The 14435-nt window shown below is 37.3% G+C and overlaps 1 protein-coding gene across 1 annotated transcript in view; it reads right to left on the reverse strand.

Annotated features, from left to right (window-relative positions):
* The window catches only part of ank2b (ankyrin 2b, neuronal), a 136867-nt gene that overhangs the window by 57721 nt on the left and 64711 nt on the right, over positions 1-14435 (reverse strand). The window contains exons 7-15 of the mRNA XM_084711872.1: positions 13539-13562; positions 11079-11177; positions 8877-8975; positions 7359-7457; positions 5548-5745; positions 5276-5374; positions 4473-4571; positions 4173-4271; positions 3124-3321 (exon numbers count right to left, since the gene is read on the reverse strand). Of these exons, the coding sequence (XP_084567998.1) occupies positions 3124-3321; positions 4173-4271; positions 4473-4571; positions 5276-5374; positions 5548-5745; positions 7359-7457; positions 8877-8975; positions 11079-11177; positions 13539-13562 (1014 nt within the window). The remainder of the gene's footprint in view (positions 1-3123; positions 3322-4172; positions 4272-4472; positions 4572-5275; positions 5375-5547; positions 5746-7358; positions 7458-8876; positions 8976-11078; positions 11178-13538; positions 13563-14435) is intronic.

The following is a 14435-nucleotide window of genomic DNA, read 5'->3' on the forward strand; positions in this document are numbered from 1 at the left end:
CATGAATATCTGTTATGATGTGAAAATATCTTATTATAGCATGAAAATATTTGTTTTAATGAAAAAAAATCTTGCTACAACATAAAAATATCTTGTTATAATGTAAAGATTTCTTGTTATAGCATGAAAATATTTATATATAATTATATATATAAAGAAAATGCTATAATATGAAAATATCTTGTCATAAAATGTTAATATCTTGTTCTAACATAGCTATTATAACATAAAAATATCTGAAGGGTAAGAAAGTGTGTTATAATATGAAAATATTTATTATAACATGATAAAACCTGAAAATGTATTGTCATAGCATGAAAATGAAATGTTATAAGATAAAAACATCTGTTATAATGTAAAAATATCTCATAATATCTTGAAGAAATCTTTCTGTAATATGAAAAACATCTTATTATAACATAAACTTTTCATGTTATAACATGATACCAGTCCTTTTTCTTTTTTTTTGGTGTGGCAGCAATATGCTTCCATAGTTCCTCTGATCTCTCTCTAAATAAATATTTGCATAATTTCATTACTGCAAGGCACAAGCAAGTAAAGTCTATCTGTTTTCAGCCCACACTGAACAATGTGAATATGTTTTAAGACTAATATAAGGCAAAAAATGCAGTTTGATTATCTTCTCTTACAAATAATAAAGTATCTTTTCCACAAAAACATTGAACTACTGACATTTGTCTTTTAACATTTACATTCATATGTATTATCTCTGTATACATCATGGGAGGTCCCATCCTGCTGACACGCTGATGCAATTCTATGTAACCTTAAACCAAAAACATTAAACAGAGTCCTTTAACTTTCACTTTACAGACAGCAGAGGGAGCACTTTAACCATTTTACACTGCAGACTGGAGCTGACAGAAACCACATGACCACCGTGTTTATGACCCAGCCCTGCCCACGGAGGGAACGATCCTTTGTTTGTCAAACCCTGCCTGGATTATATCTGATGAAAGAGGTGATTGGACCAAAAAGAAAAAAAAAAGACGGAGAGGAGATGGGTGGAGGAGAAGGGAGAGGGTTACCTTAGACTTAGATGTGGAAAAAAACAAAACAAAACAGCGATTTCAGCAAATCAACAATGAGGACCATTATGAACATGCTAGGATGGATGCACTCGCATGACAACAACTTTCCCTGATTTGGTTTCCGTAGCGACAGCCACACCCCTCACTCCCCAGAGAGAAACTGAGGCATCAAGAGTGAGAGAGAGGAGAGAGGAGAGAAGAGAAATACTGAACCCTGACGAACACACTGCATCTGTCTCACCTTTACTGATGTATAAATGAACAGGAGGACTAATGTGTCCTCAACTGGTCAGAGAGCAGATTGTGACAGAGCAGCGTCCTCGGGTAAACACAGTGATGATGATAAATCACTTGACTGCGTTCAGGCTTCATGCACTATTCAGGGGAGAGCAGCAGCTTTACAGCCTCATCAATCATTCAGCAGAAGTGGGTCAAACAGACAGAGACCTGCATGTACAGTTCGACTGTAACCTCTTTATCCAACACCACCATGGGACTGTCACTCACATCATAGCTGCACTTACAGTCCATTCTTTCATCAGTGCGTTTGTTATTGCACATCTGTTCATCCTGCTAATCCTGATCCTTCATTGGATTTGTGCATTTGTGCAATCTTGTGCAGATTGAGCTTTTTTTTTTTTTTTGCAGAAATTGTTTTTGTATGACACAACAAAAAAATGTTGTTCCTACTTCTATCAGCTACAGTATATAATAACCTGATTCTTCCTTTACAATATTTGCCATGATGTCATGTCAATTTGGGTGGCACAAAAGAAATGACATTTTTAGCAGATGTTGACTTCTGATGGCAAGTAGTTCCCTATTCTTGGAAAGTGCATGGTGGGATAACATTCTCAGCTAAAGCTAACTGCACTCAGGAGTGGCTATTTCCTCATATGTTCGAAAAACTCCTCAGTTTTACTTTTTCACTTCTTTTTTTAGCCAAATGTTATGTGCACCCAGCTGTCAGTTGCTAACAATATGAACCTATTGGTAGCTGGGGTGAAATAGCTATTGTGAATATTTACACCATGTGTATAAAGCATCAAGGTATCAGCAGCCAACAATGCTATTTGCATCTGGGGTGTAAATAGCTAATGTGGTTATTTACACCCACAAGGCAGAGATGAACCAAACCAAGTAGTTTTGTTGCCTAACCTTGACCAAACTGCAACAGAAAAATGACATAAAGTAAATTAATATTCTCACCTCTGTGCAAATAGACATTCATTTTTTGTTTTGCTATTTACTATTTGTACCCAGGGTGGAATAGCCAGTGTAACCATTTACATTACATTTCCATTTAGTGTATATAGCCTAGTATAGCAGAGACAAGCACCCAAGTATCCATAGCCAACAATGCTATTTGCACCTTGGACTGTCAAAGTCTGTTCCTTAAGTTATTTTATCCCATAGACCCTCAACAACTGAATCAATGTCGCTGGAGGACCTATAAAAGCTTTTTATGTAGTCAAATAAGTAAGCCAGCATTAACAAAACTTGAGCCAACTAGCTAGCTAACAATTTATGTAGCTTAGCTTGATAGTTAGCTAGAGTTTTGCTAATATTTACTATCAAATATAACTAGCTAGCTAATGACCAATCCAGATGAGCTAGCCAATTGGTGAACAATTGATCTAAATCAGCTAGCTAGTTACAACTGTTCTTGGAACACAAGGCAAAAAAGGACAATGAAAATCTCTCTCCTAAACCTAACCAACCAATGACCGACAACTGAAAAAAAATGAAAAATAAAAAATTGAATATAATGAGTGAACTCAACCATAGATTCTCGTATCAGGACTTGAAACCTGGTTTCCTTGGGGACAGTTCTGTCTAACCCACTTATCCACCACAAGGGGGCTGGGTGTAAACAGCAAAATAGCTACCGTGTGACTATTCTCACCCTTGCTGATGTTATTGTTTATAATGCCGACTATGACTGTTCACCAGATCTATCAGTCAAGATTTGGAGTTGTGTACATTGCTACGTTCTAACTATTCTCACCCTTCTAACTTTAGTTGGAGCAAGTAGTCACATTCAAAGACAAACCATGTCTCCTCAACCCACCTTGGTGGCCAGTGAGTGTGAAGCTCCGGCCTCCAGCAGGACAGAGGCTGTCTCCACCTGTCCCTCCCTGGCCGAGATGTGGAGGGGGGTGTAGCCGTTGGTGGTTGCAGCATCAGGATGGGCCATGTGCTGCAGCAGCAGCTGCACGATCTCTGTTTTTCCCAGACGGGACGCAATGTGGAGGGGAGTCTGGTCCTCCTGAGGACGACACAGAGGAAGAACCAAGAACATTAGGCTGGGTTGCACTAACCCAATTAAATAATAGTTTAAGTTCTGTTGCACCAAACTTTCAAAGTATCCCTTTTAAATCTTCTATTATTCAGCCATATTGCTCCATTAATTTAGCTAAGAAGTTTTCTCTCAAAGGAGGACAAATTAGAACTTCTCTGAGTCATCATGATTAGGCTAACTAAGCTAACTACCTTGTAAGCTCACTAGAAAAGAATGTAACATTTGTTAACTTTTTAGCTAGGTAGCCAACAGTGTAATTTTCTTTAGCTAGTTAGCAAGTTTTTAATAACATATGATGTAACATTTTGTTATCTTTTGAGCTAGCTGGCAAACATTGAGATGTTTTGTTAACGTTTTAGCTAGCTAGCAATGCAATGTTAAGGAATAGAGAGCAGCTGTAAGTTAGTGTTTTTTCCCCATTTACTAGGACGGCACTCAGATTTATTTATTCATTCATTCTTTTATTCATTTATTTCTCAGGAACAGTGCATATTAATAAACGGTACTATAAATATTCCAGAATTAACATAGTCCCTGGCCAGATGAAAAGCTGGCAGCCTTATTTATATATTTACTTTGTGTAAGCAAGTAACTCCATATTGATTAAAGTCTTGATTAAATATCAGATTTATATCAGTAAACTTGGATGAGTTTTTAAGTGCACAACCTTGTTTTGCTAAACTTAGTTTACAATAAACCTTAGATCTTTGTTGGTGCAATGCAGTCATATTAGTTAAAAAAGTGTTGTTCTGCATGGTAGTAAATACTGCAGTAAAAAGTGTTCCCTGCTGTGTCACTACAGAATAGAGCAGTCTCACCCGCGCCCTGGCGTCCACTATTGCTCCGTTCCTCAGCAGACATCTGACCACCTCCACCTGACCTGCCCTGGCTGCCATGTGCAACGCTGTTTCTCCACGCTGTACACAACACACACAGAAACATATAGATCAGAAGACTCAACATACACATATTTAAGTGGAAAATGCTCATATTTAATCTGGCTGACCACTCAGTGGAACACTTTGTCTCACTTAAAAACAACTAAATTACAAGAGACTGCATTTTTATCCTGTCTGTGACTTTGCCTCTCTCTGATTGGCTCGTTTCCCATCACTTACTATATTGCTGACGTCGGGTGAAGCTCCGTTCTGCAGCAGCAGCAGCACGATGTTCAGGTGACCCATGAAGGCTGCGACGTGAATGGGAGTCAAACCAGACTGGACACAGGAAGAGAAGGAAAAGAGGAACCAGAGGACAAATTATTAGTCACGTTGAGCATGAATTTGTTACTCAAGGAAAGGTCATCAGACTTATTAATATGCAAAATAATACATGATGTAGTTAGCAACACAGTTAAAAAACCCACGCACAAGACAAATGAATCATATATTTGCATTAAAAAAGGCTGACATATACTATTTTCCAAGTTTGTACCACTATCGTGTAAATTCTATATCTGCTTTAATGTCCAATGTAACCTTCTAAGCTGTCTAATTATTATGAAAGTAGCCTGGGAGGAAATAGCCTTGATATCGATCAGATTAGACAGTTAATAATTAGCCGAGCCATTATGTCCCAGCTTGTCCACATTAATCCCATTTATCTCATTACCGTGAGAACTATCATGCCATGAGCTTATTTCATGCTGTCGTTTTAAACAGGCTGAACAATAGTTGATTTCTCCTCTATTTCTACTTCAGCATTAACCTTTCCTAAAGCCAATTGGACAAAAGTGCAAATTCATGGTTTTTAAATTAGAAAAAAAAGGTGCCAGCTATTGCAGAAATACTGTCAAACTTTTTCTAAGCCATCCAGCAGCAGTTGTTTAGTATTTCACTTTTGACAGAAGAAGTAACACTTCCCCAGTAGGTTCGAAGTAACATTGGTGCTGATTTCAGTTACACTCAGGTGTGTGTTGTACCTCTGTAATGGCCTGGATAGACGCTCCATATTTGACCAGCAGCTCCATCACTTTCACACGGTTCTTCTTACAGGCTATGTGCAGCGGAGTGAAGCCATTCTGTTGAGGAAACGCAGCACACAAACACACAGTAAAGGATAAACCTAAAGAATATTTAACCTAACCTTCACCTTAGTCATTTAAACCCACCAAGCTTGACTAAATTTTCCTTTTGACTTGTATCTTATAACTGTTTGAATTTACTTAAGTTACACAATGTCTTTGTGTCGTACCAGTGCCCTGGCGTTGGGGTTGGCCCTCTTGTCAAGCAGCAGTTTGGTGACTCTGTAGTGGCCGCAATGAGCTGCAACGTGTAACGCTGTCAGGTAGTCCAACGTGACATCATCAACAGGAGCCTTGTGCTGCAGAAGGTGTTTGACACACTCGACGTGGTCGCCTTGTGCCGCCATGTGAAGAGGAGACAGCCCGTTCTGAAACGTGAAACAGAGATCATTTAGTTCATTGGAGATAAATAAATGATGAATGACTGTGAGGCTGTGGACTGAAAATGCATCACTGCTTCTTTCTGAACTTTCTGAAATATGTGATTCGTTCACAGTAGAGTTCCACCAGTAACCTTACTACTGTATATGAACAGGACAGAGGCGGCATTGATTTACAAGTCACAAGTAAGTCCCACGTCTTTGCATTCAAGTCCCAAGTCCTAAACATTGAGTTTTGCAAGTCTTTTTTAATTTCAGTTCAGGAGTGTGCCCTTTTTATGAGCAATAAACCCCCAGTTAGCAACTAGCTTGTTACCATAGTATAGCGGTTAGCAGCTAAAGAGACAGATATTTTTCACAGGATGGTGGAGACCAAAACAGAGCTAAAAGGAGAGTGAATTTTGGACTTACATTTAACAGGTGGACACAGTGCTAATGTTGCTCTGACTGCTGGATGTGTTAATAGGCAATTGCTTGCTAACATATTAGCAATATCAGTTTTACAGGACAATAGCACGTCAAATGTGCAGCTATAAATTGTTTTGTTTTTATTTTATTACTGTTGAAATGAAACATAACACTTGAAATGCTGTCTTACCCTGAATCAGATGAGAACATTGATAAAACATAGTGCTACAGTGGGTATATGGACATTTTTAGCCTAGCTTAGCAAATAGCCAAGGAGCAGGGGAACCAAGAGGGACAGAGCTATGCTAGTTTTGTCAAAGGTGCAACAATATACTGTCCAAAAACTCTGAATCTGTTTCATTCACATGTTGTATCTTGTTAATGAGCACGCTACTAATCAATCAAGACTTCCAGCAGTAGCCTTTCTACTATATATGAACTAAGTCATTGTTTTGCAAGTCCCAAGTCAAGATCAATAAATCCTTAGTCTTAATCAGGTCACCACCACACCACATTTGTACATAAACAAAATGATTTTTTCCAACTGGCGCTTCATGTTTCTCTCCTGCAACTTGATTGGATACTGTCAGACTGATTTAAACAAAGTGGATCAGGGGAATTAAGTGGACCCAGAGAGAAAGAATAGTGTTAATGTTAGTTATTGATTTGTGGATTCACACTTCTTAAATAACACTTTTTAATCTTTGGGCCTGGGGGAAGATATCAAATAAGTCAAAAGGTTCAAGTCCAGTTGACATCACGAGTCATTGGTGGGTCATTGGTCCAAGTCGAGTTGCAAGCCTTTGCTGATTTTAGTCATACCTAAAGTAATTAAATCTGTGACTCGGGTCTGACTTGAGTCCAAGCGATGTGACTTGAGTCCACATGCTGTCATTGTTTATGAAGCATATCCAAAGTTAACAGCTTTTAAACCACAATATTCTCATCTGATTAGGGTAAAATACAAATCGTGACAATTATGTACTATTTTTCAAAATGTCAAACTGTACCTTTAAAATGTTCTTGTCGCACCACAAATAGTTTTAAAGCCAAAAGACCCACATTCTGATTCAGTCTATACACAACATGATGTTAGGGAATTATGACTCACTGTACTCTCACTACTTTGAGGCAGCTAATATGACAAAGTTTGAAAAAGTGACTCTTAAAAGGTGTGTAGTCATGTGACACACCTTGGTTCTGGCCAGTAAGGGTGCTCCTCTCTCCAGCAGCAGCTCCACAGACGTGTCATGTCCGCTCCGAGCCGCACAGTGAAGAGGAGTCAGACCATCCTGCAGAACGAACAACAGTGGTTTAGTCAGGTGAGGTGAGTGTCTCAACCTGGAAAAAACAACTCAGATGCAGGTGTAACCAGTGATGAACCCGGGCTGGATGCTGTAGGGTGGTTAGAATAAAATCCAGCTAATGAATCTAATGACAGTCCTGCTATCTGGCAGACATCGAAACAACACCACGCAGAGGTCAGCCTGTCCATCCAGTGTGATACTGATTTTAATCCACTGACCCACTGAGGTCCAGCTCAACTGAAAACAACAGCATTAAGCTCATTTTCACATCTGTTCTCTCTAACGGACGTGATCACAGTGAGCTGCTCGTGTTTTTTGATGCAACAGCAGAAACATTTGACCCCTGTGGAGAGAAACTTGACAACAAAGAGAGACGGAAAAAGATGCATTATGTTGTAGTTTTTCTTGAGGATGTTCCAACTACAGTTCAAAAACTGTGAAGCACAATTTACTCCTATCTGGGGAAAGTGGGGAACTTTTATTTGGAGGGCAACTTTTTTGCATTTGAATAATTTTGTCAGAGGTATCAAATTCCCTGAAAATATTTTTCAAATATTTGCAAATAAGGAGCTGGTATCAAAATATGAGATAGCGATGGTCATACCCCTGCTATCAGCTACTGAGGAAATTACACTTAACAATTTAGATGGTAAGAAACATATCTAGATTTTATAACTTGTTGGAAAAACATTCGATTAAATGCTTGGAGAACAGAGACACAGGATGATTTATGAGAGGAAAACTGGGAAATGGTTTGTATAAAAGCTCAAAAACATGCAATTAATACAAGATTAAAACTGCTTCAATATAAGTGTTTAATGAGGCATTCCTGATATTTGTGTTAAGTGCCTGAATCAAAGGGGAACTTTGATTTGATGCTTATGCAACCGCCCAAAGACACAGGTATTTTTGGGGAAAACGTGCTGAAATGTTTCTCGCAGATGGTTAAAAGTAACATTTTATTGAGGCTTAAAATATGTACACTTTGTTAGAACAACAAAGCAAACAAAACTGATTGATTTTGGACTTCTTCATGTGAGATGAATGATGGCACTATGTTGAAAAAATGTAAAACTACCATCACATAGACTGTGGACAAGGGAGTTGTTGACATGTCTTAGGCTGGACAGGTTGACAGACAGAAAGAGTTTTTTATTTTATTTTATTGATATTTGTTATTTAATCACGATTTTACTCATTTATATATTTACATTTATTTACAACCATTTATTTTTCATTTATTGGTATTATTATTCTTTTTTGTTCTACTTCTTTTATCTTTGTGAATGTGTGTATATTGATGTTTGTTCATTGATATTATGATTAAACTCTCAACAAAAATATTGTTTTAAAAAAAAGGATTCACAACTAAGAAACCATAGTTGTGTTTTCCGTGATACTCACCCTTGTTTTAGCATCAATCTGAGAGCCTCGGTCCAGCAGCAGGCCGACCATGTTAGTGTTGCCACGTTTGGACGCCACGTGTAGAGGAGTGATCCCGTTCTACAGGAGGGACGAGACATGACTGTCAGTGAGTTTTGACTGATAAAAATGAAGTAACAATGTTTGCATTTTAATATTCTGTCCTGCGTCTGTATCTACACAAGATGTGTTCATGCACAATAACATAACAACAAACTGTTAGAACTTTACAGCAAGAAATGTATATTGTTATATATACAATTTATCTTGTTGAGATTTCATGTTATCATAATAATGTGAAAATATCTTCTCAAATCGTAATAAGTTTGTACTGTATATGTTTTAATAACATGAATATTTTCACATTATAATATGATACTGATCTGATTTTCATTTTCTGGTGTGACAGCAATACACTGCCATAAAGACAATTTACTATAAAGACATGACAGAACACAGCAGACAAGTATCTAATTCATCAACTAATCAGCTAACTAATTAAACATATTTCATTTCAAAATAAAATCAATATACATCTGAATGTTATCTTGTGTTATAAGTTTGTCTACTCTGTGGTAGGCAGGTTTGCTTCTTCTGCTGAGATTTTATTCTGCTCTTTAAGATATTTTTGTAGAAGAATTGTGTCTTGATTACACAGGCAGAGGATGAGTGCATTCTCTCAGACCTTTGAACCACACAAGATTTTAAAAATCCCTGCAGCCTCCTTGTTAGCAACACAAGCACTCCCATGAGGCTTAGCAGAAATGCTTCTGAACTCTACTTATTTTGCACAGCGTGAGATGTGTTTTTCTTTTTTTTTCATGCAGAGGTGAGAAAAGAGCTATTTTTATCCACACTGTTCACATGGATAAAAATAGAACACCAGAATTTGTTTTCAGGATTATAGTGATTGAAGGGAACAAATCCACATCTGAGAGGCCAGAAATCAAAGTTAGTAACGTGTGCCGCTGAGTTAGTGAGGGGTGAGGCCTTTTCAAAGCCTCAGTTAAAATATGATAATACTTGAAGACAGCTGTCTTTGTGTGTGTGTGTGAGTACTGGTGGATCTGTGGGCTCAGGAGAAAGAGATGACAGAGGGGATACGAGGACTGAGATTTGATAACTGTGTACTACATCTATTAACATGTCTGGTACAGAAGCTGCAGGAGATAGACACATTATAAAAAGAAAAAAAGAACTGTGGCGTCCAGCACACAATCACTGGGGTCACAAAAAAAAAAACAGAAGAGAATAAAACTTGAAGCGTAACCTTGTATGTGAACATGCGAATAGCATGAGTAAAATGCGAGCCATTGCGTGAAGCGTGTCTTTTGTCAGACAACTAAATATGGCTGTTACGCCTTCTGTGAAGAGAATCTGTTAGGCAATTAAAACACATTAGCTGCGTTTGCATCCAAGTGCATCGCAAATTTAACAGAATTTTGAGTGAGTTAGCCAAAGAAAATGTGAGTGAATGCTTGTTTCTAACCACTACAGCTCAGTAGTGTAAGTTAAATAAGCACTGCCACATGGCACCAATTCTCCAATTGGAAAACTGTGAAACCGCTGAAGAAAAAGTAGTAAAATGCGAGCCATTGCATGACGCGTATCTGTTGTCAGACAATTAAAAAACTTAAACACCTTCTGTGAAGAAACTCTATCAGTCAATTAAAATATATTAGCTAGGTTTCCATCCAAATGAAGTAAGTCAGCAAACGAAAATGTGAGTGAATGCCTCTCTGCATCCACTGCGGTTATGCAATTATTAAGAGTTGGTTTATCAAAATAAGCAGTAGGTGATACCATTACACCATCGCAGAAGAAGAGGGCGCAACAAGATACCATGGAAATGTAGAAAACATGATGAAAATCAGCCACTTCTGTTCATTTTCATGTATTTTTAATGTATTAATGAAGGCTCCATCAGATCTGTGTAGAGCGATCGTGTGTGTTTTATTGAGCCGCGAGGAAACAGCTGATCGGTCATGTGAGTTAGATGTTAACTACGTCAGAACTTATTCAGAAAAAGTGTTTACATCTTCCATTAAGATCTCGAAAAGATAAGAGCTGAGTAGCAAAGTGGTAAAACGTGTTCTGTATTTTTTGAGACAGTTTGCACAGGTTTCCAAATTTCAATGCACTGATCAGAACTAAATAAAGGTGCTCATTAGTGTGGACTCGTACCCTTGCGGTGAAGTCGACTGCTGCCCCTCGGTTCAGTAGAAGTGTGGCCACGTTGACGTTGCCATAGTGAGCAGCGATATGCAGGGGGGTGAATCCACTCTGCAAGATAGACAGGAAAGAAACGGACACACACAAAGGAGCAGAGAGGTCAGACTTGAGCCTTTACTCCGGTCCTTGAACCTTTACTCGAAAGTCTCCATCTTTAGTTTTCCCAGCATGCAGCAGTCGCATCAAGCATCACAGGTGGAACGAAAAATAAACTTAAAGCAAAGAAAACAGAAGTCACGGGAGAAAAGGAATTTCTATATATAAAACATTTTTTAAGTCAAAATATGTAGCACCCATACACACAACCCCAAAACACACTCCGACACGTCACCTCCATGCAGGTTATCAACCACAGAAAGAAAAGTAAAGGAGGAACTTTCCTCTGTTTCAAAAAACAAAACTGAAATGAAAAAGACGGAAACAAAAGCAGAACAAATAGATGTACAGTACACACAGATTGTCGTCAAGATTGACATGAAGATGGACAAACAATATTGGCTACCCAAACCACACCAAATTATAGTAAAATCATAACATGTCACATGACGAGGAGGGTACATTTCTGATCAACACCAAAGTGCACTATGTTAACTGTACATCAGAGAAGTTATCAGAGTTAGCAATGAGAGATATATGAGAGAAGTTAGAGATTGCAGAGCAGGTTGGAGTAATTGTGAAATTCTTGCCTTACCTTGCCATTCTGTAAGTGTGGTCCGATTTAATGTGAAAAAGTCGTTTACAAAAGTGTGAAGAATACAGTGACTAACGTGATGGTTTAAAAACTTTACACAGTCAAAAGCTTAGAATGGTGCAAATTAAGGTAGCGTGGATGCAACATGCTGCTCAAGTCTTTGGCCAAGCAGGTCATAATTTTACAGCTATCTGAGCTTCCCATGCCATTACTGATTTGTATTGTTTGTAGGAGTAAAAAGAGTACAAGTTATATAACAATAATTTAAATATCTTCTATAGAAATGCATGCATTTGAAATACTTAATCAGGAAGCTGTTGTGTATGGAAGACCAGGACTGTCAATATTACAACAAAATCATTCCATCAGTCTCAACTTTCCATTTGTGTGTGCATTAAATATGTTAAGAAAAAAATACATTTTTAATCTGACATTTAAAAATGCATATACATTTTCTATGACAGCATATTGCTGCAACACCAGAACAAGAAAAACAGATCAGTATCACAAAAAGATGTTTTTAAGATATTTTCACATTATTACGACGCAGAAATTGATCATGTTGAAATAAAATTTTCTTGTAACAATATGCTCTTTATTTTGCTATAATATTTCATCTTTTAACATGATAATTTATTGATATAACATAAAACATTTAATGTTACAACATGACTACTTTATTATTATGTGATAACGTATATCTTTATGTTACATTATAACAATATACATCATCACATTATAACGTGAAATGTTTCAATCAAGACTTTTTTTTCTCCACATTATAACACAATAAGTTGTATCTTCATATTACAGTAAAACAATATAAGTTAACATGTTATAATGTCAAACAATTTTCATTATAATAATAGATAATCACATTATAATTTGGAAGGTGTCATGCTATAATAACATAAATATTACATTGTTATAACAGGTCTGGTGTGGCAGTAATAAGCATCCATACTTTTCAAACGTGAACATTTCTTATCATTTGAATTAAAATTTTGTCATATATGATGGGCACACACATGGAAAGTTAAATTTCACTTTGAGTAAATTATTTCAGTTTTATTTTGGCAGCAATGGCCTTTCATACATGAGGAATTATATTGTATTCAGTATATTGTAATATTTGCATTTATTTAAACAATACCGCTTAAAGTATCTAGTTCATAGTGCATTTCTTGAAATCATGCAACACAACATAAACAGACAAAATTACAAGGCAGACATTCATAGCTGTTCCTAAATGCATCACAGTATTCACCAAATCAAAACCTTACAGGAGGAAAATGTAATCATTTGAAATAAGTCAATAAACCATACATCTCAGTAATGATGTTGTTTAGAGATATTTCTATGACAGAAAACAAAAGGTCTCAGCTGGTGACAAAAAATATTTAAATATAAATTAATATAAACTGAAAAAAAAGGAATGTAAATGCATACAGACATGTATGAATAAATAAAAACTAAAGATAAGCAGACTGTGTGGTGCCTGAGCGCAGGACACACGGCAGCAGCTTGGCCATTCGTGTCAGCCGTGCATGACCTCTTATTAAACCAAACCAACAGAAACTGTGGGGAAATGAACCAGATGGTTCCTTCCATGCAGTGCTGTGGAGGTGAAAACATAAATGGTGGAAGAAAAGAAAAGAGAAATAACAAAGGGATGGGACTGTATCGTGAATCTGTGGAGAATTAAAGGAGCGTGTGTATACCTCAGTAGTCCTATTGACCATCATCTGAAGCAGGAGGAACGAGGGAGGGAAAGATCAGTTCAGTTAGGCTTGTTGAACACATCACCGCGCTGAAGGCCGACGCACAGCAGCTCAGAGGCAGCTGTGCAGTCAGATACCAAACTGGCAAGCGACGTGGCTGGAGTGGCTTTAATGTGCTCGATCAGTGCAGCTGTCAAATTCACAGACGTGATATATACCAACGCCTGAGGCAATTCATGATTGTTTTCATTATCAACCAATCTTTAATTTTGTTTATTAATTGTTTAGTCTAAAATTTTCAAGAATAACAAATTTTGAAGATGGTTAAAAGATGTTGCCTGGGACCTGTAAAAGTGAAATGGCCTATAGTCACAGTAAAACTCTAGGTAACTAGCTAGCTAGTCTACATCAATTGTTAGCTAGCTAGTTACATCAGATAGCTAATGTTAGCAAAATGCTAGCTAGCTAACTAACTAGCTAATTTACAGAAATCCTTAGCTAGCATTTTGCTAACATTAGCTAACTTAACATGTGACTATATACAGTATATCACTTTTACAACATCTTTTAGCCATCTTAAAAATCTGCTTTTCCTTTCAACATAGTCAAGCCTTGCATGTAGCATAAACCTATGTACAAGAAAGAAGGAAGCTGACCGAGGTTCTGCTGAATACCAAGCTTGTGCAACTGTTATTGGAGTACATAAGAAAAACGGACAGGACTTAGTCAGCTGTTTCAGCAAGACTTCATTACAAAACTTTGCAATGCATTGCAAGAGTCAACAAAAAATAAGTACTATTACATCAGCAAAGTGTCCATTCAGTCACTAAATGAAAAACCTGCTCACTCTTTGCTGATTTGGTGAAAGTTTTGCCTTTCCAAAAATAAACTGGCGCC

Source organism: Lutjanus erythropterus, chromosome 23 (assembly GCF_056507025.1).
Source record: "Lutjanus erythropterus isolate fLutEry1 chromosome 23, fLutEry1.hap2, whole genome shotgun sequence".
NCBI lineage: Eukaryota > Metazoa > Chordata > Actinopteri > Lutjaniformes > Lutjanidae > Lutjanus > Lutjanus erythropterus.